Here is a 20,525-nt window from a genome sequence, read left to right as displayed (position 1 = left end):
TGATATTAAGATGAACCATAAGACATAGGAGGACATTATTAAGCCAAATTTCTTAAATGTTCTGCAATTTGTACTCTGTATATTTAGAAGTCTGAGTATACAAATTAAGCCTGTAATTCATGTCACTCCCTAAAAATAAACCCTCAGGGAGTTTATGCTCCGACCACAGTGATTCTGCAGGAAAGGAAAAAGACAAGGTCTTGGAGGGTCAACTCTGGGTTGTCTGACATTTGATTCAAGATGATAGGTTGAGTTATTTCCTCTTGCTGCCAAGCTCTTTCAATATTACTAAATGTTCTATCTGGCTACTTATCAAAAGAGAAGAATAACGTCTCTCTAGTGGTCAGGAGGTCCCACTTTATAGTTTTTCTGTTCTCTGCCAGAGAATTTGTGCAGTCAGTACTAGTATGGAAAAATCTCTAATTTTCCCTTACAGGAGGCATCACTCTTTCAATGAAATCCTTTGCATAAGAGAGCAGAAAGATGGATAAAATATTTAAACTTTACCAGTCAACACTTCCATAATCTCCCATAAACACATAAATTTGATTATGACTTCTTATAATTCTCAGTGGCTCGTTTTGCCTAAAGTTACAAAACAAGGACCTTCATTATGTATCTCTTGCTCACTTTCCTTGATTCACTTCTCACCACTTCCCTACGTATTCTATATTCCCAAGAACTAACAGGCTTAACTCATTGTTTGCTCTGCTTGAAATGCTCCTTTCTTAAATATCTTTCTGGTGGATGATCTTTCTTCAATGTCACACCTGTGAAGACTTCCTTGAGCCCCAAGATGAATAATCTACACTTTTCCTTGGTGTTTTTGTAGCACTTTCTAAAAGCATTATTATAGTACTTAGTCTACTGTGCTATACAATTTTTAATGCCTACACAGCTCCAAAACTAGACTGTGCTGTTTAAACAAGGATGAAATCTTCATTCTTGTCTCTCCAGTGCCCTATAATATAGTTGACATATATTAGGCTATCAAATGTTTGCTAAATAAATATTTGAGACCTAAGATCCTATGACTTCATTCTGTTCAAAAAATAGATTATAATGAGTCCTAAACATGTATCTGAAATATGCAAAGCAATACTGCAAAACTATAAAAATTTCTGGTTTGTTTTTAAGAGCTAAATTTATTCCTACACATCAGTATGAAAGAATCTCAAAGTTCTTTGCTCAGCCAAAAAAACAATATTTATCAAACTTATGGCTTTGGATTTGCTTGCTAATACAGCTATTACAAATAACTACTCTTCATAGAAAATATAAGCAAACTATGAAGCCCAATTTATTTTAAAAGAAATCTAATTACAGTGTAGATTAACAAGCTTGAACTTAATTTCCATAACCCTTATCAACTAGAGGCACTTGAGCAGCTCAATCAGTTAAGCATCTGACTTTGGCTCAGGTCATGATCTTGGGGTTCTAGGACTGAGCCCCACATGAGGCTCCCTGCTCAGCAGGGAGTTTGCATCTCCCTTTCCCTCTGATCTTCACTCCACTCTGCTCTCTTTCTCTCTCTCTCAAATAAATAGAATCTTTAACAAAAACAAAACAAAACAAAACAGCCTTTCAACTAAATCATGTCCCCAAGAAACTGCTAGCAAGCTTCATTTGTTGTTAATCAGGTTTATTTTCACACTGGTATTAAATTCAGCAATTTAGTTCAGCCCTAATAGCCTAAGCAAAGTGAGTAAAAAATAATCTTAATCCTGAATGTACTGTTACTGAAATAAACTATCAAACCATGTAATGATGCATACACTGCATGATACAATGATAACAGGAGTTTCCTGACGTATACATTATTTCTTGGTGTTAGGTTTTAACCTCATATTTAACTAATCTCTCACTAGTTATTGTGACCAACTAAAGCCTAATTTTTCCCAAAATAATTAAGATAATAACACAAATTTCTGTTTAATATGAAAGATAAATATTTATTGTGCAATATTTGATATGTACAAAAATTATATATGTAGCATAGATGTGTATTTTGAATCAAAACAGTATAACAAACAAACATATGTGGAGTTTTTTAAAAGATTTATTTATTTTAGAGAGAGAGCAAGAGGGTGCATATGAATGGGACAAGGGAAGAGGGAGAGAATCTCCAGAAGACTCTGCCCTGAGCACGAACCAGATGAAGGGCTGATCCCATGACCTATGAGATCATGACCTGATCCTAAACCAAGAGTCGGACACTCAACCGACTGAGCCAATGCAGGTACCCCACTACAACAAACATCTATAACTCTACCATCCATTTACAGCCACTCTTCAAAATTTATAAAATTATTTACTTAAAAGGAAAAATAATACAGTCATCAAGTACTGTACATATCTTACCTGATATTCATGATATGTATATGGGTTTCCAAGTTAATTTAAAAGATATTCAAAATATTTCAGCAAAAAAATAGCAGCAGATAACAAAAGATAATCACATGTCCCAAACAAGATCTGGTTACTTTCCAGTTTTTATCTTAGGCTCTTAAACAGGCCAAGGGCATGTCAGTTGGGAAGTACGGGAAAGAATGGAGGTAAGAAGGAAAAGTTAAAAGAAGGATCTCATGCTTTGGGGAAGGAGTTTAGGTTCTGAGTCCTATTAAATAGCTCAGTATTGAGGCATATACTAACCTATATGGCTTTCTAACTGCTTCGTAAAATTAAGTCTTAACTGTCCAATCACACTAGAGGCAATCTGAAGACAGGGACTTTAGCCCTTATTTCATCTGAATACCATTATATGTAAGGCAGAGTAAAGTTGAATAAATAGTAGCAACTTGATTTTTAAGCAATCATTTGCCTTCACAGTCTTCATGAAACCCTGCCATCAACACTCCTGTACCTCACTGGGAAGTGACAGTAACATAAACACAGTCTTTGATTCTGTGTGGTGGGACAGCTAACTTGTAGTCTTTCTACACGGCTCTCTTCAGATGTAAAAAGAACCAAAAAATCTACCCAAAGCAGTAAGATGGGGGCAGAATACAAAAGAAAAAGAAAAGAGAAAGCTTAAGTGTGGAAAAGAAAGAAGTAAAAATAAACATGCTATCATCCACAGGTATATGTTCCAGATAAAAATTCCAAAAGAAACTATAACTGTGTAAGTTACTGGTGGTAGAAACAGTAAGAGCTCAGAAGGGTTTTGATAATCTTCAACTACAAATACCAGCAACATTTTAGATACTGACAACAAAAAATCAGAAAATATAAATTTAAAAAAATATACCATGTACAATGACAACTAAACATAAGGGCCTTAATAAAAATACAGAACATCTTTATGAAAGAAATTATAAAAAGTCATGAAAAACATAAAGGACTTAAAGAAATGAAGAACCATACTATATCTCTAGATGGAAACATTAATATTATGAAGATTAAATTCTCCCACAGACTGACCTATAAATGCAATGTAATCAAAATCCCCAGAGGCTTTCATGAAACTTGACAAGGTGTCCTAAACTTCACACAGAAAAGCAAAGGGCTAAGAATAGCAAAGCAATTCTTAAAAAAGAACACAGTGAATGGACTCACCCTGCCAGGTGTCAAGACTCATAATAAAACTATATAAAGCTACAGTAATGAAGACACTGTGAAACCAAGGCAGGAACAAACAGACTAACAGAACAGAGTCCACACATTTAACACAACCCGACACATGACAGGGGCATTTCAAATCAGTGAGAAAAAGATATATTAGACATTGAATGGTGCTGAGGAAACAACTTATTTACATGTTAAAAAAAAAATGGCTCCTGGGATCCCTGGGTGGCGCAGCGGTTTAGTGCCTGCCTTTGGCCCAGGGCGCAATCCTGGAGGCCCAGGATCGAATCCCACGTCAGGCTCCCTGCATGGAGCCTGCTTCTCCCTCTGCCTATGTCTCTGCCTCTCTCTCTGTGTGATGACTATCATAAATAAATAAAATAAAATAAATGGCTCCTGGTAGAGCCATAAACACCTAAATATAAAAAGCAAAACTTCAGAGAACGTCTGGAGAATATAGTAGAGTAGAAGGATCCTAGTAAGGATTCCACAAATGCCCCTAGATAACAACTACATCAACATAAATAACCCAGAACATGACTGAACACTGACATAATAGACCACAGCTAAATGTAGAGAAAAGACCACACCAAAGACGGGAGAAGGGCAGAGACATGGTTAGGAACCAAAGAAACCCACAAATTATCCACGGGAGGGACACAGTGGGCACAAATAGGGGAAAGGGGTAGATCCCCACACCAAGCACTCCAGGCACTAGAAAGACAATCTCAATTATGTTTGGTTTTGAAAACCAAAGGAGGCTAACTTTATGAGTTCTTACAATCAGTGGGGCTTCACACCTGGAACTGAGGCATAGGAGACTGAGTTCCCACCCTTAAAGAGTTGACAACAAACAACCCCACTAAGATATAGCATAGAAGCATCAGTGTGAAAAACACCTGGTGTATACGGGAAGAAGCATGTGCTGGAAGGGCAGGGATCTTTGGGAGACTTCTCTAAGAACAAAAAGTTGGCAGGTACCATTTCCCTCCCTTGCTCTACAGCCTAGATACAAGGACGTCCATGGGAACCAACGCAGCTGGAGCAAGCTCTAGCTAGCTTGCTAACAGTGCAACTTTCTCAGCACTCATCTGCAGATCTACTCCTCCAAAGCTGCCAGCCTGAACAGGAGTTTTTTGGGTTTCCTCCCAGGGCAGATCTTCATAAAACTTGCTAACACCCCATACCCACCCCTATATTCTCTTGAGGACCTACACCCCATAACAGGCCCTTGGCCAGAGTCCATCCAAAGTCCATCCATGCCAAAAGCCTACCGGTGTGCAAAGAGCCCCAAAAGGGGCCAGCCCACCCCAAAGTTACTCCTGCCTTGGGAGAGGGGAAGATAACCATATGTGCCAATCTGACTGCTGCCCCAGCAATGGGCTAGGAACAGACATAGGGTCTGACTGCAGGTCCCACCGAAATACAAAAGCCTCTCAGAAAACAACACAGGGAAAGCACCCTGCAGTTTGGTGCTACTGCATCTCTGGCAAATGCCTGGTCTGACTCAATTCAAGCCTAAGGTGGCCCTGACCCACTAACAACACAGGGATCAAACCCTGCCCACAAAAGGCAAAAAGAGCCACTTCTGACACTGGATTGAAGGCAAAAGTGGCTCAGCCACAACAGCAGGGTACATGCAACACACATAGGAGATAACCCTGAAGTGCCAGGTTCTGGTGAACAGGGGACACTGCAGTACAGAGCATTACAGGGCATCTTCTTCATGAGGCCACTAATTTCAATAGCAGGAGAAAGAGCTGATTTTCTTAACACACAGAAACAGACACAGAGTGTCAGACAAAATGAGGAGACAGAGGAATATGTCCCAAATGAAAGAACAAGACAAAATCACAGCAAATGAGCTAAATGAAATGGAGATAAGTAATATGCCTGAAAGAGAACTTAAAGTAATGGTCATAAAGATATTCACTGGACTTGAGAGAGTGGAGGACCTCACTGAGATCTCTAAGAGAGAGATAGAAAACACAGAAAGTAACCAGTCAGAGATGACGAACTCAATAACTGAAAGCTAAAGTATACTATATGGAATAAATAGTAGACTAGAAGGGCAGATAAGCAACCGGAAGAACAGAATAATGCAAGGCCATCAAGTTGAAGAGGAGAGAGAAAAAAAAAGTAATAAATGACAATAAGGGAACCACCAACCATAATAATATCAGCATTATACAGATCTGAGAAGGAGAATAGAGAAAAAAGGGAGTAGAAAATGTATCTGAAAAAATAATGGCTGAAAACTTCCTGAATCAGAGGAAGGAAACAGATATCCAGACCCAAGAGGTGCAGAGAGCCCCCAACCAGAACAACCCAAGGAGGTCCACACCAAGACACATAGTAACTCAAATGGCAAAAAGTAGAGATAAAGAGAGAATTTTCTCTCTCTCTTTAAGCAAGAGAAAATAAAAGTTACATACAGGGAAACCCCATATGGCTATTAGCTGATTTTTCACCAGAAATTCTGTAGGCTAGAAACAGGAGTGCCACATTTTATATACAAAGTGCTAAATGGGAAAAATCTGCAGCCAAGAATACTCTATCCAGCAAGGCTATCATTCAGAATAGAAGGAGAGATAAAGAGTTTCCCAAACAAAAGTTAAAGGAGTTCATGACCACTAAACCAGCCCTATAGGAAATGTTAAAGTGGACTTCTTGGGTGGAAAGGAAAAGCCATGAGTAGGAATAAGATAAATAGAAAGCACAAAACAGTAAAATTAAGTGTGTCTATAAAAATCAGTCAAGGGACTCACAAAATAAAAGGATGTAAATTATGATACAATATACGCAGAATGTTGGGGAGATAGGAATAAAAAATGTGTTCAAACATAAACAATCATCAACTGAATACAGACTGCTATATGCATAAAATGTTATATATAAATCTAATGGTTACCACAAATAAAAACCAGAAATATATATGCAAAAAAATACAGAGAAAGGAATTCAAGTATGTCACTAAATAAAACCAGCAACCCATGAGAGAAAAGAGCAAGTGAAGAAAGGAACAGAGAAGAACTATTAAAAAAAAAAGTGACAAAATGGCAATAAGGATATACCTATCAATAAATACCTATCAATACCTATCAATAATTATGAATATAAATGGACAAACCCTCCAATCAAAAGTTGTAGGATACAGAATGGATAAAAAGCAAGACCCACCTCTATGTTGCCTACAAGAGACTCATTTCAGACTCATTCAGATATTTCAAGCTCATGGATTAGAAGAACAAATACTGTTAAAATGTCCATACTACCTAAAGCAACCTACAGATGTAGTGGTGCAATTTCTAGCAAAATACCAATAGCATTTTTCACAGGCTAGAACAATCCTAAAATTTGCATGGAACCACAAAAGACCTTGACTAGCTAAAGCAATCTTTAAAAAAGAACAAACCTGGAGATACACAAACTCAAATTTCAAAATTTACTACAAAGCCATAGTAATCAAAACAGTATGGTACTAGCACCAAAAGAGACATACAGAACAGAATAGAAAATCCGAAATTAAACCTACAATTATATGGCCAGTTAATCTGTGACAAAGCAGGAAAGAATATCTAATGAAAAAAGACAGTGTCTTCAACAAATGGTGTTCAGAAAACAGGACCGCTATATGCAAAAGAATGAAACTGGACCACTTTCTTATACCATACACAAAAATAAACTCAAATGGATTAAGGACCTAAATGTGAGACATGAAACCATAAAAACCCTAGAAGAGAACACAGGCAGTAGATTCTCTGACACAAGCCATAGCAACATTTTTCTGGAAATGTCTCCTGAGACAAGGAAAACAACAGTAAAAATAAACCACTGGGACTACATAAAAATAAAAAGCTTCTGCATCCCAAAGAAACAACCAACAAAACCAAAAACTACCTATTGAGTGGAAGAAGATATTTGCAAATGACATATCCAATAAAGGATTAGGATCCACAATATATAAAGAACTTATAGAACTCAACACCAAAATACATATGATCCAATTAAAGATGGGTAGAGATGTGAACAGACCATTCTCCAAAGATGACATCCAGATGGCCAAAAGACACATGAAGAGATGCTCAACATCACTCATCATCAAGGAAATGAAAATGAAAATCAAAATAAGATATCACCTCACACCTTTCAAAATGGCTAAGATCAAAAATACAAGAAACATCAAGTGTTGGCAAGGATGTGTAAAAAAAAGAATCCTTGTGCTCTGCTGGTGGGAATTCAAACTGGTACCACCACTGTGGAAAAACAAAATAGAGGTTCCTCAAAAAATTAAAAATAGAACTACCCCATGATCTAGTAATTCTACTACTGGGTATTTACCCAAAGAATATGAAAACTCTAATCTGAAAAGATATATACACCCCTATATTTAGTGCATTATTTATAATTGCCAAATTATGGAAGCAGACCATCTGTCCAGATGTGGTGTGTACACACACACACACACACACACACACAGGAATATTACCCAACCATAAAAAGAGAAATCTTGCCATTTGCAACAAAAACATGGATGGATCTAGAGGGTATAATGCTAACTAAGTCAGTGAGAGAAAGACAAATACGTACAATTTCACTCACGTGTGGCATTTAAGAAACATACAAACAAAGAAAAAAGAGACAAACCAAAAAACAGACTCTTAACTATAGAGAACTGATGGTTACCAAAGAACAAACAGATGGTTACCCAGAGGGGAGGTGGGTGGAGGGATGGATGAAACAGGTGAAGGGGATTAAGAGTACACTTATCATGATGACCACTGAGTCACGTACAGAAATGATGAATCACTATATTATACATCTGAAACTAATATAACACTGTATATGAAAATTTTTAAAAATAAAAACTTTAAAACTTCTCAAAGAAAAAACAAAACTATTCTCTTTATATCTTCTGAACAATACACAAAAAAGTATGAACCATAAAGGAAAGACTGATAAATGTAAAATTAATTAATGATGTCTACCATTTATGTATTACTTGAAAGACCTCTGAAAGAGAAATGCATATGAGAATCATCTACTGAACTATGAAATATGAATGTATTTCACAATCACAATCCCAAAGTTTCAAATTCAATAGTTCTGGAGCAAAGCCTAGGAATCCATGCTGTTGAAAAGCTACAGAGGTAATTCTGATAAACATTTTGTTAAGACCCTGAGACCACTGAGTATCTATACCACAGTGAAGCCACAGTATCAGGCATTGAAAAGGATAGAATTAAATACTCTACCTTCCCACAAGATTATGATCTAATACAAAAGCCTGGGATGTCTACATAAATAATTATTTACTGTCAAAAGTATTGAATTCCACAGAGAAAATCATTAAACGCCCCACAATTTTATATTTCATATGGGACTTCCAATTCCCATCTTCTTCTGGGAAGCAGCTATACCGGATTAACACTTTAAATTACCCCTTCACCTCTTTATTTGCTCCTCCATATGGCAAGAACCTAAGTGCCATTAAGTAGAAGGAAATGGCACAAAGCCGTTTATGCATGGCTCTTGGTGTGCACGACTGTTGTCTTTTGAGTCTTCTAGAGAAAGGACTAAGTCTGCAAACCCATCACTTTGGTGCTGGGTCACATTCTCCTGAGCTGGACAGAGTTGGCAGGGATTGTAAGGCAGGAAGAGAATCTATATACAATTAGCTAAGTGTGCTAGGCATTTTCACTGCATTCACAGCTTCTCTCCAGAGAATTTTTTTGAGGGGAAAGGAGGACAGTGTAGGAAGCCTTACCATATTTTCCAACCCAGACATTAGCAAAAAAAGTTCCAAATAAAGTTAAAACTACTGTTTAATCCACATTAGGCTCTTTTTTTGTGTTCTCAATTTATTTAGAAATCAAAGTCAGAGGAGTTTTTAAATGGTACCACTAAGACCAACAAATATTATGGAATAGAGAAAGGTACAAGAGGTTCCCTCTGGCTTAAAAAAAAAAAAAGAAAAGAAAAGAATGCACAGAGGAAATAGTTTTGAACAGAGATATATTCCATAGGCAGAAAAAAAAAAGTGCTTCAGATCATGTTGAGTTATGCAAAGGAACAGTATCAGAAAAAGAATGTAAAAAGAACAAGAAAAATTTACTAAAAACTTAGAGTTGATTATATGACTAAAATCTTAGAAAAGAATTTCAGTTCTGAAAGAGATTTTTCTGCTCAGTTTGGCTGGAGTATATGGGAGAGTAAAACTAATAGGTCAAAAAAGTAATTGAGAACTTGGGAGTGACAAGATGGGAGCTCTGCACCAAGAAGAGAACTCTAAAAACTAGGTATATGTGTACCAATGGGGAGAGAAACCAGAAGAAGGAACCTAATTAGGAGATTACTAAATCCAAGCAAAATTTAATGAGGGTACAGAGAAAAGAGAATGAATGAGAGCTACACTATGGAGGCAGAATCAAGAGAAGTTGCTAAATAATTATACATGATAGCAAAAAGGTATATCCATTATTGTTTTTTTGTTTTCCTCCTATGCATATGTCAAGATCAGGAATCAAAGAAAGCCAGTAATCTTAGCTATATCTAGAATAAATACTTTTACAAAGTATTTGTCCTTCAGGATGACATTTTCTTTTCGAACACAAAGAAAAAGTATATTTACAAAGAATATCTTCTTTACTTTCTCAAATATATAACTTCATTTTTTTAAAGTTTACTTATTTAATTTTAGTAATCTCTACATTCAATGTGGGGCTCAAACTCAGAACCCTGAGATCAACAGTCTTGTGCTCTCCTGGGCCAGCCAGATGCCCCTCAAACAAGTAACTGTATTTTATTTTTTTTAAAGATTTTATTTATTTATTCATGAGAGAGAGAGAGAGAGGCAGAGACACAGGCAGAGGGAAAAGCAGGCTCCACGCAGGGAGCCCGATGTAGGACTTGATTCCAAGATCCCAGGATCACGCCCTGGGCCAAAGGCAGGCACTAAACCGCTGGACCACCCAGGGATCGCTCAAACAAGTAATTTTAAACAGGACTTAAATACCTTGTTTCAGGAAATACAAATTTAAATTACTGATATAACATGAGAAAGATCAAATTAATTCCCAGACACAATTAATGTTGTCTGGAGAAAATGACTGAACAATATCATTGTAAAACAAGTTATGAACATGTGACACCAATCTACCTGTAACCATGAAACTTTAAAATAACCTTAGAACAGGCCTCATAAAAATGCTAGACTATAACTATAATAGGATAGCAAGTGTTTACCATGTGCCTGTGTTAAAATGATACATGTTAAGAGAGGCAAACTAGAAAAGAGACTTTTAACTATAGAGAACAAACTGAGGGTCGCTGAAGGGGAGGTGGGCGAGGGATGGGTTAAATGAGTGATGGGGATAAATCACAAAAATTCCACTTGTGATGAGCACTGGGTGTTGTATGTAAGAAATAAATCACTAAATTCTACACCTGAAACTAATATTACACTGTGTATGAACTAATTGGAATTTAAATAAAAACTTGAAAAAGGAAAAAAATTGGGATCCCTGGGTGGCGCAGCGGTTTGGCACCTGCCTTTGGCCCAGGGCTCGATCCTGGAGACCCCGGATCGAGTCCCACGTCGGGCTCCCGGTGCATGGAGCCTGCTTCTCCCTCTGCCTGTGTCTCTGCCTCTCTCTCTCTCTCTCTCTCTCTCTCTCTGTCTCTCTTTCTCTGTGACTATCATAAATAAATAATAAATAAAAATTTAAAAAAAAGGAAAAAAATTAAAATAAAATGATACCTATTATCTCACTTAATCTTCACAATTCTATAAAGTTGATCCTAATGCAGTCCTCCATCTTACTTATGAAGAAGCTGAGTCTAAGAACAGTCAAGGCTTGCTTAGGTTTTTTAGCTAAAAATCCTAGAGACAGGATCTGAATCCATGTTTGCTTAATTCCAGAGCCTATGTTCTTAACCATTAAGCTATATATGTCTATAATTGAAATCATATTGAAATTTTTTGGTTTGAACCTTCAAAAATTATAATAACTAATTTATGACTTAACAATTCTCAGAAAAACTACATATACACAACCACTTACAGATATTGTTACCTAGAAGTTATACACTAATGGAAATTTACACTAATGTTATTTCCAGTCTGTGCATCATCTCCACACTCTCACTCTGAGTTACAGTAGCAGGTGTACACAAAACATGCCAGAAAAAAAATGTGGTGACCTAAATTTAACTTCCAGGGCTAGGAGCATCACAGAATGGCATTTATGAGTCACAGGCTTTTAATATGTAGATATAATGTGCTGCCCTCTAGTGATTTCAATACCTTGCATTTAATACTGAACAGTCTCAATAAGGAAAACATTTTTTTATTATTAGAGAATTCAGATCTTCATCTCATTTTACAGTAGGAGTAATAGAACAAATAATTATTCAGCCCCAAGTAAATTTTTGATATGTAAAAGCAAGTATAGAAATACAGTTGGCCCTTAAACAATGTGAAGGTTAGGGACACTAACCCTCTATGCAGTTGAAAATCTACATATAACTTTTGACTTCCCCAAAACTTAACTACTTAAAGCCTACTGTTGACCAGAAACCTTACCGGTAATACAGAGTTGATGAACCCATATTTTGTTTTAAAGATTTTATTTATTTGATTAATACATATTTTATATATGTATTATATACTGTACTTTTGCAATAAAATAACCTAGAGAAAAGAAAATGTTAATAAGAAAATCATCAGGAGGGACACCTGGGTGGCTCAGTGGTTGAGCATCTGCCTTCAGCCCAGGATGTGATTCTGGAGACCCAGGGATCAAGTCCCACATCGGGCTCCCAGCATGGAGCCTGCCTCTCTCTCTGCCTATGTCTCTGCCTCTCTCTCTGTGTCTCTCATGAATAAATAAATTAAAAAAAAAAGAAAAAGAAAAAAAATCATAAGGAAGAGAAAATACATTTACAGTACTGTCCCATATTTATCAATACATTTACAGTACTCTCCCATATTTATCACTGTGTATAAGTGACCTTGTGTAGTTCAAATCTGTGTTGTTCAAGGGTCAACTGTACATCCAATAATGATTTACTAATTCAGAATGGTTAAGGAAATACCAGTACAGAACACTGCAAAAGATGAATTAGAGAATAAAGAGTGGTTACATTTTATGCAAGGAACTCATGCCTTAAAACGCTGCCTAATTCAGTTATTTTCCTATTGAAAGAAATAGAGAGGTTGAAGTAGATTACAACTACTGTGTTGTATTTCTTTTTTCAAGCATAGTTTTAAAGCACAGTACATGACTATAATAAAAACATTTTTGAAGAACGCTTTTAAAACATTTATAGTATTTGTAGGAAATTTTTTTGTATCACTACCCCTTCCCAGATACTAATAGTATTTCCTATTTTAACACAGATGATAGCTGGCTTAGGAGTACACTAGTGGTTGTAATTTTATTTTATTATTTTTTTAAGATTTTATTTTTTAACTTATTTTAGAGAGCCAGAAAGCAGGGGGAGGGGCATAGGGAGAGGGAGAGAAAAATCTCAAGCAGACTCCAGGCTGAATGCAAAGCCTAAAGCAGGGTTTGACCCCATGACCCTTAGATCATGACGTGAGCTGAAACCAAGAGTTAGCCAGCTGCTTACCTGACTGAGCCATCAAGTGCCTCAATGGTTGGATTTTAGAACCAGGTTGCCAGTAGTTTTTAATTTTTAAAATAAAAGTGCTCTTGCTTTAATTCTGCTTTTATTTTTTCAGCATTAGTGCCAGTATTTCCAACATGTGCAGTACTAAACAGCAAGAACATCAGCAGTTATTTGACCTTTTCAATACTTTTAAAATTTAATTTCATAACACTTGGATAACATTACAAAATATAAAAAGACTTTAAATTTAACAAAAGAAGTAAAAATAACAGCAGAATCACTAAAACCACCTGCAGAAGTTTCCGAGCATATAAAGGACAATATGGCTCACAGGACATTTATAAAGGATACTCAGTATTTCTAGTTACCAGGTGAAGTAGCACCACCTAAACAGTTTATAATTCACCAGCCCCCCAAAGCTTTGAAACTAAGTGATTCTTGATGAATTTTTTAAAAGTTTTTAGCATTTGCATTATTTAAAATTTTTAGTATAATGTTTTGCACTAATTCAAATTTATGAAAACTTGACTAAAATTAGCTTAACAACAACCATACTGTATTTTTTAACAACTCTACATAACATAAATCTCCCCCTTTTAAATGTACAATGCAGGGGCACCCAGGTTGCTCAGTCAATTAAGTGCCCAACTCTTGGTTTCAGCTCAGGTCATGATTTCAGGGTCCTGGGATCGGGCCCTGCATTGAGTCTTTGTGCTCAGTGGGGAGCCGGCTTATCCTGCTGCCCCTCCTCCTGCTCATATGTGCACTCTCTCTCTCTCTCAAATATATAAAATCTTTAAATAAATAAATGTACAATTTAATGAGTCTTAGTAAATATATAGAGTTGTGCAACCATTACCACAATCCAGTGCTAGAATCATACTATTCATTTTTTCAACTGTTTTTTTTTTTTAAGATTGTATTTATTTATTCATAAGAGACACAGAAAGAGAGGCAGAGACACAGGCAGAGGGAGAAGCAGGCTCCATGCAGGGAGCCTGATGCAGGACTCAATCCCAGGACCACAGGATCACGCCCTGAGCCAAAGGCAGGCACTCAACCACTGAGCCACCTAGGTGTCCCTTTTCAACTGTTATTAATTTCACCTACCTAAAGGAACCAAAAAATTCATAATACCAACAACTCAAAAGTGTTTGGATCTGCTATTTTTAAAAAAGAGAATAGATTTAATTTAGTTTAAATAAACACATTGTTATCTAAAAAGAGAAATGCTAAACATACTGAAAGAATCGTGCTGAGGAAGATTTAAACTGTCCTCATAATCCTGTTCAGTGTTAACTTGGCAGACTACTATAGATAGTACAGATGTAAAATTAAGTAGAGTCTCTGTTTATATTTTGAACTCCAGATTAGTGAAATATGTTTTGCTGAGGTTCTATGCAGTCAATAAAATCGGACACATGTAACTTCTAGATCTAAGATGATTTACAAATGAGAATAAAACCAGCTATGAATACTTGATGGCAAATACTTGCCTACAAAATAACTCAGTATCAGCAATATTTCCCAAAAAATGTGAATTGGTATTAGCCATTTTTTTTAAAGAGGAGTGGGGGCAGGGGTACACGGAGAGAGAGAAAGAGAATCTTAAGTAGGCTCAATGCCCAGCATGGAGCTCAGTCTCACAACCCTGAGGTGACCTGAGCCAAAATCAGAAGCTGGATGTTCTGACCCTCCCCTCCACATGCATGCATGCATACTTGCTCTCTCAAATAAATAGATAAAATCTTTTTAATAAGTAAATAAATACCAGCACAAAAAAATGTGTCCTAACTTTAGCATCTATGGGGTTTCCAGGATGCCTGCTTTAAGATTATACTTCCTAAAGGACACTTTGCCAGTAGGCATACTCTACTGAGTTCACAATCACCCATTCAAGGAAGGGGTATCTGTCTTATAAGGTGGTGAAGAAATTTCGCATGGTGTTTGGAATATGAACTCTGAAGTTAGCCTGCCTGAGTCGAAATTTGGGTTCTGTCATTTAATAGCTATGCAACTCTATGGAAGTTACTCACTATCCCCTATTCTCTCTTTCCCCATCTAAAAAATGAGGATGATAACTCTATCTTATAAAAGTTATTGTGAAGATTAAGTGGGAAAATTTTCACTCAGTGTAGTACGGGAGGAAGAAAAGAAACAATAATGTATCTAAGTGCTCAGCAAAGGGTCCGACACATGGTAACATGGAAGCAATGGCAGGTGTTAGTTATTAAGTACAGGGGTAGAGGGGAAAGGAGATATATCAGATGACTGCTGAGAAATCTTCCAAATTTGAAAACCTATCAAATTCTTAAGAAAAAAATTTTAATTTTATCAAATAGGACAAAGAAAATTCCAAAACAGTGAAGTATCCACTCAAATCAGATCAATACTTGGTTTAAATTCACCCTCAAACCTCTGAAGGCATTTATTAACATCTTTACTTATGACTATTAGCTATAAGTTGCCTCCCAATAATATAAATTAAATGTGTAAAATGAATTTGTATTTAAAGAATGAGGAGAGTTAACTTACATCTAAGCAATTTTGATCAATATCAACTAACAGATATAAAGAGGTACTCCCCTACCAGAATTTTGACCACGGATTGAGTTCTTTCATTTCAGAAGTTCAAAAATGAAAACTTGCAATAAAAAAAACAATTTCCAAAGAACTCAAGAAGGAACTATAACAGCTTCATGTTAACTGGAATCTCTAGGGTAATAACCAGTCAGCTTAGAAGCCAGTGACAGCGCAGGTTAAGACATGGGTTAGGTTGGGAATTTATTCCAAACCTAAGCTAACCAAATTTATGGATTGATTATGGGTTCCACTCTAGAAATCCTATCCACTTAGGGTTCCAAATTAGCAACAATTTACTCAGAAACAACGTGAAGTCTCCAGAAACAAAGCCATGTGCCTAGGGGACTTCTTGTCCAGAAGCAATGTAACTCAAAGCAGACCTTTTGGGGCAGCACCTAAGAAATCTTCATAACCTAATAACCTGAAAAAACCTTGGAGACAGACTTTGCCAACCTTTATGGTCAGTAGAAAAAAGAAACTTTGGGCTGCTAAACAGAGCTGAATCTGAGATGTACATTACACGAGTAAGAAGTGTAAGAAGCACACACCTGGGCAGACCCAGTGGCTCAACGGTTTAGCGCCACCTTCAGCCCGGGGGTGGGATACTGGAGACCCGGGATCGAGTCCCATGTCGGGCTCCCTGCATGGAGCCTGCTTCTCTCTCTCTCTCTCTCTCTGTCTCTCATGCATGAATAAATAAAATTTCTTTAATAAATTTTTTTTAAAAGAAGCACACACCTCCATGATGCTCAGCATCACTGAGGCTGGAAAGAAAACTGCAGGTAGACAATTAGAACAGTGAGGGCAAAGCCTCCACTCCTAGAATAAAACATTAAGCCTTGTGGCTCTTTTCCTCTCTCTTCCTTATACTTATCATTTTTTCCTACTCCTTGATCTCTGTGGTTTTCCTTGCCATGTAACTATTTTCCTATCTTTTCCAGTTGTTCCATTCTGTTGTTACACTTGAATACGTTTAAAATTCCTTCTCTTTGTCCTTTCTGTCATTGTAAGAAGTTATGAAAGAAATTGTGTAAAAGGAGCAACGCCTGGGTGGCTCAGTGGTTTGGCGTCTGCCTTTGGCCCAGGGCGTGATCCTGGAGTTCTGGGATCGAGTCCCACATCAGGCTCCCTGCATGAAGCCTGCTTCTCTTTCTGCCTATGTCTCTACCTCTCTCTCTGAGTCTATCATAAACAAATATATAAAATCTTAAAAAAAAAAAAAAGGAAGAAATTGTGTAGAAAGAAACTGTAAGTATAAAAAAGAAGGCTTTGACAAATTCTATTTGTTGACATGAATATCACCTACTTCTTTTCTGGTCTGTAACCTCCACATGTCAAAACACTATGCCAAGATAAGAGGAGAGAAACTACTAAAAAATACTCAAGCCTAATAAGTAATTTTGGTGACAATATGAAAGAGCAAAGAGCAAAATTAATACAAAGAGGCATCACATAACCCTAACATATAGACAGCAATTTTTTAAAGTTTATTTATTTTTTTTAGTAACTTCTACACCCAATGTGAGGCTCGAACTCACAACCCAAGATCGAGAGTCACACATTCCTCCAACTGAGCCAGCCAGGTGCCCCTACATAGTAATTCTTAATTCTAATACAAAAGAAATCTTCACCGAAATTCAAAATAAATAGATACATAAGCTTTCCTAAATGTAGACACTTGTAGTTTATGTTCAGGAAAAAAAATGTGGAAGAACTTAACATTCCTTAGCTATTTTTATTCCTTATAATAAAATAACAATTCTCCTCAAACTTAAAAAAATTTTTTTACCAAAAAGAGGTGCAATGTAATTTTGTATTACTTCATTCTTAGGAGCATTTACAGAATTCAAGGAAGCAATTTTAATCATTCATCCCTTTGAAAACATCACTTAAAATGACTTTTCAGGGATGCCTGGGTAGCGCAGCGGTTGAGTGCCTGCCTTTGGCGCAGGGCGTGATCCTGGAGTCCCAGGATTGAGTCCCACATCAGGCTCCCTGTGTGGAGCCTGCATCTCCCTCTGTCTCTGCCTCTCTCTCTGTGTTCCTCATTAATAAATAAATAAAATCTTAAAAAAAAAAAAAAAAGAGTTTTCAAAGTTCTTTTCCCTTTAAAGCAGGAAATAAGGGTAATGGTATATAATAATGCATGTCCTGGCTACCGATATGAAAATCTAGCCTGCAATTAAAATGGGGTCCAAGAAATAAAATTTCTTAATTATTAATTCTTAATTATTCTTAACTATTTTAAATGTATGCCATGAGCTACATGCACATTTTTGAGGTGTATCTCTACCCCATTTTTATTTTATTTTCCTCCTCTCTCCAACACGTGGACTGGGATTCTTTCAATTAGAATATAATTTTAAAGTCACGATCCTACCTAGAGTAAGCACTTGACATTATATTTAAGGGCATTAAATTCACTCTAGAAAAATAAAACTGAAAGAAAATAATCAGTAAGTATGATAAAACTTTTTTTCTCTTGACTATTTTCTAAAAAATATGTAGCCATATTAATATACTTAAACAAATGATTCCAAGAATATAAAAGAAAAAATTTACTTGTTTCATAAAGTCTATATAAAATATCCAACTTACCAATATCATTAACCAGGGAATTAGAATCAGATGCCCCCAGGGTAGCTTCAAACTCCTCTTGGAGACGATATGCTCTTTGCAGCAGAGCTTCAAGTTTATGGATAAATTCAGTACTAATAATATCCTATGAGGAGAAAAAAGTACATACAGCAAATATTAGATTCTAATGTTAAAATCCTCAGTAACTTCCACTCTTTTTTTTAAAGACTTTATTTATTTATTCATGAGACACATAGAGAGAGGCAGAGACATAGGCAGAGGGAGAACCAGGCTCCCTGTGGGGAGCCCAATGCAGGACTCAATTCCAGGACCCCGGGATCATGCCCTGAGCCAAAGGCAGACACTCAACCACTGAGCCACCAAGGTGTCCCAACACCTTCCACTCTTAAATGAAAGGCAGAGAAAGTGTGGGATATGAGGAATAACTATTGGATAGTGACAGCACTGGGTTCTAGCTGGGCCTTTGGCGAGGTCACCTCAGTTCTTGGGGATTTAGCTTCTCTACCTGTAAATATAAGGAGTGGGACTAGATCAGGGCTTTTCAAAGTAAGATCCTGGAAGAGCAGCATCAGTATCATCTGAGAATTGCTAGAAACGCAAATTCTCAGGACCTAATCCACACACTGAATTAGAAACCCAAGTCTTTTTTAATAAGCCTTTCAGATGGTTCTGATGCATGCTCAAATTTAAGAATCACTAGCCAACAAGGTGCCTGGGTGGCTCAGTCAGCTAAGCTTAGTCTGCCTTCATCTTGGGTTATGATCCCATATCCTGGGATCCAGCCCCAAGTGGGGCTCCCTACTCAGCTAGGAGTCTGCTTCTCCCTTACCCTCTATCCCTCCCCCCATTTGGGCATATTCTCTCACTCTCTCAAATAAATAAATAATATCTTAAGAAAAAAATCATTAGCCAAAATGATCAATATCAGTATATTTAAAAGTCTATGTAACTTTTATGAATATAATACCATTTAATTAATCACAAAGTATAAAACAGACTTTTAAAAATCCCTTTAGAAATCTTATTAGCTTAATTCCATATATTCCTGGAATATCAGGGAACTTGATATGAATTGCAAATTTGGGATTCAACAACTAACTGAATAAAAAAAGCCCAATACGATATAACCCTACATAATCCCAAGGGGGGCAAAAAAACCAGTTTTATTAAATGCCACAAAAAGCAAGTACACTGAATCAACATTAAACATTGTTCAATTCTTCCAATATTATAAAGGCCACTCTTAGATAAATCACCCTTACATCTACACTTTCTTCAGCAATGGCATCTCCTGCACCCAATTTAATAGAACCACAGGCTTCATCTTCAGCCTGTCTATTTCGAAAAGTGAGAGCTTGCTCCCATCGACGCAGCGCCTCTTCAAACAATTCCATACCTATGAATTAAGAACAGAATAATTGTAAGTAAGAAAAACGAATAGCAAAATAAAATTATTTTAGGCTGAAGTCTTTTTCATATAGTTATCAACAATGGCACAGTCTGACTGTAACTTTGGCACTAAAGAATAATTTTATGTTCACCTCATTTCATAGCAGAATTTTAATTTCCCAACATATTCTAGGCCTATAATTCTAGTCAACCAAAAATCAGAGAAATGACCGATATATCTTCTTTTTTTAAATGTAACTCAAATTTATATCCTGCTTGGGATTTTTCTAGAACAGTGTCATGAGTTCATCAAAAGTCCAACAATGACTAATTTTTATATTCACACAACCATCTTTCAATATATCCTCCTAAATTAAAAACATAGGTAAATAGAAGAAACTAGTTGATAAGAAGCTATCAGGTTTATAAGAGGTTGTCACAAGGAGAGAGTAAAGCTGAGAGGAAATAGGATACTAAGGCTAAATAAAGGTTTTCCCAACTTTTTTTCCCCCACAGAATGTTCCTTAAACTACATGATTTGTAGTTGGATGGATAAATTGCTGGGTCAGTTGAAAATGTACAAAACTTCTGGAAAACCGATCAAGAGTTACAGTTCAGGTAGAAATTCTATATCCCCCCAGCTAGATAGCTTTATGGGGAAAAAAAGGTGAATATGTGATTCTTTTTCTCCAAGTTAAAAAAAAAAAAAAAAAGTCTTACCAAAATAATTACGTACTTCAAACAAAACCAAAATATTC

The 20,525-nt window shown here is 36.5% G+C and overlaps 1 protein-coding gene across 4 annotated transcripts in view; it reads right to left on the bottom strand.

Annotated features, from left to right (window-relative positions):
• Positions 1-20,525, bottom strand: part of MIGA1 (mitoguardin 1) — an 89,221-nt gene that overhangs the window by 43,770 nt on the left and 24,926 nt on the right. For all 4 annotated transcript variants that reach the window (XM_055340787.1, XM_055340790.1, XM_055340789.1 and 1 more), the window contains exons 6-7: positions 19,641-19,774; positions 18,379-18,502 (exon numbers count right to left, since the gene is read on the bottom strand). In XM_055340787.1, the coding sequence (XP_055196762.1) occupies positions 18,379-18,502; positions 19,641-19,774 (258 nt within the window). The remainder of the gene's footprint in view (positions 1-18,378; positions 18,503-19,640; positions 19,775-20,525) is intronic.

Source organism: Nyctereutes procyonoides, unplaced genomic scaffold (assembly GCF_905146905.1).
Source record: "Nyctereutes procyonoides isolate TBG_1078 unplaced genomic scaffold, NYPRO_anot_genome, whole genome shotgun sequence".
Lineage (NCBI taxonomy): Eukaryota > Metazoa > Chordata > Mammalia > Carnivora > Canidae > Nyctereutes > Nyctereutes procyonoides.
Note: the sequence above shows the minus strand (reverse complement) of the source record. Positions and strands in the feature narration are given on the sequence as shown.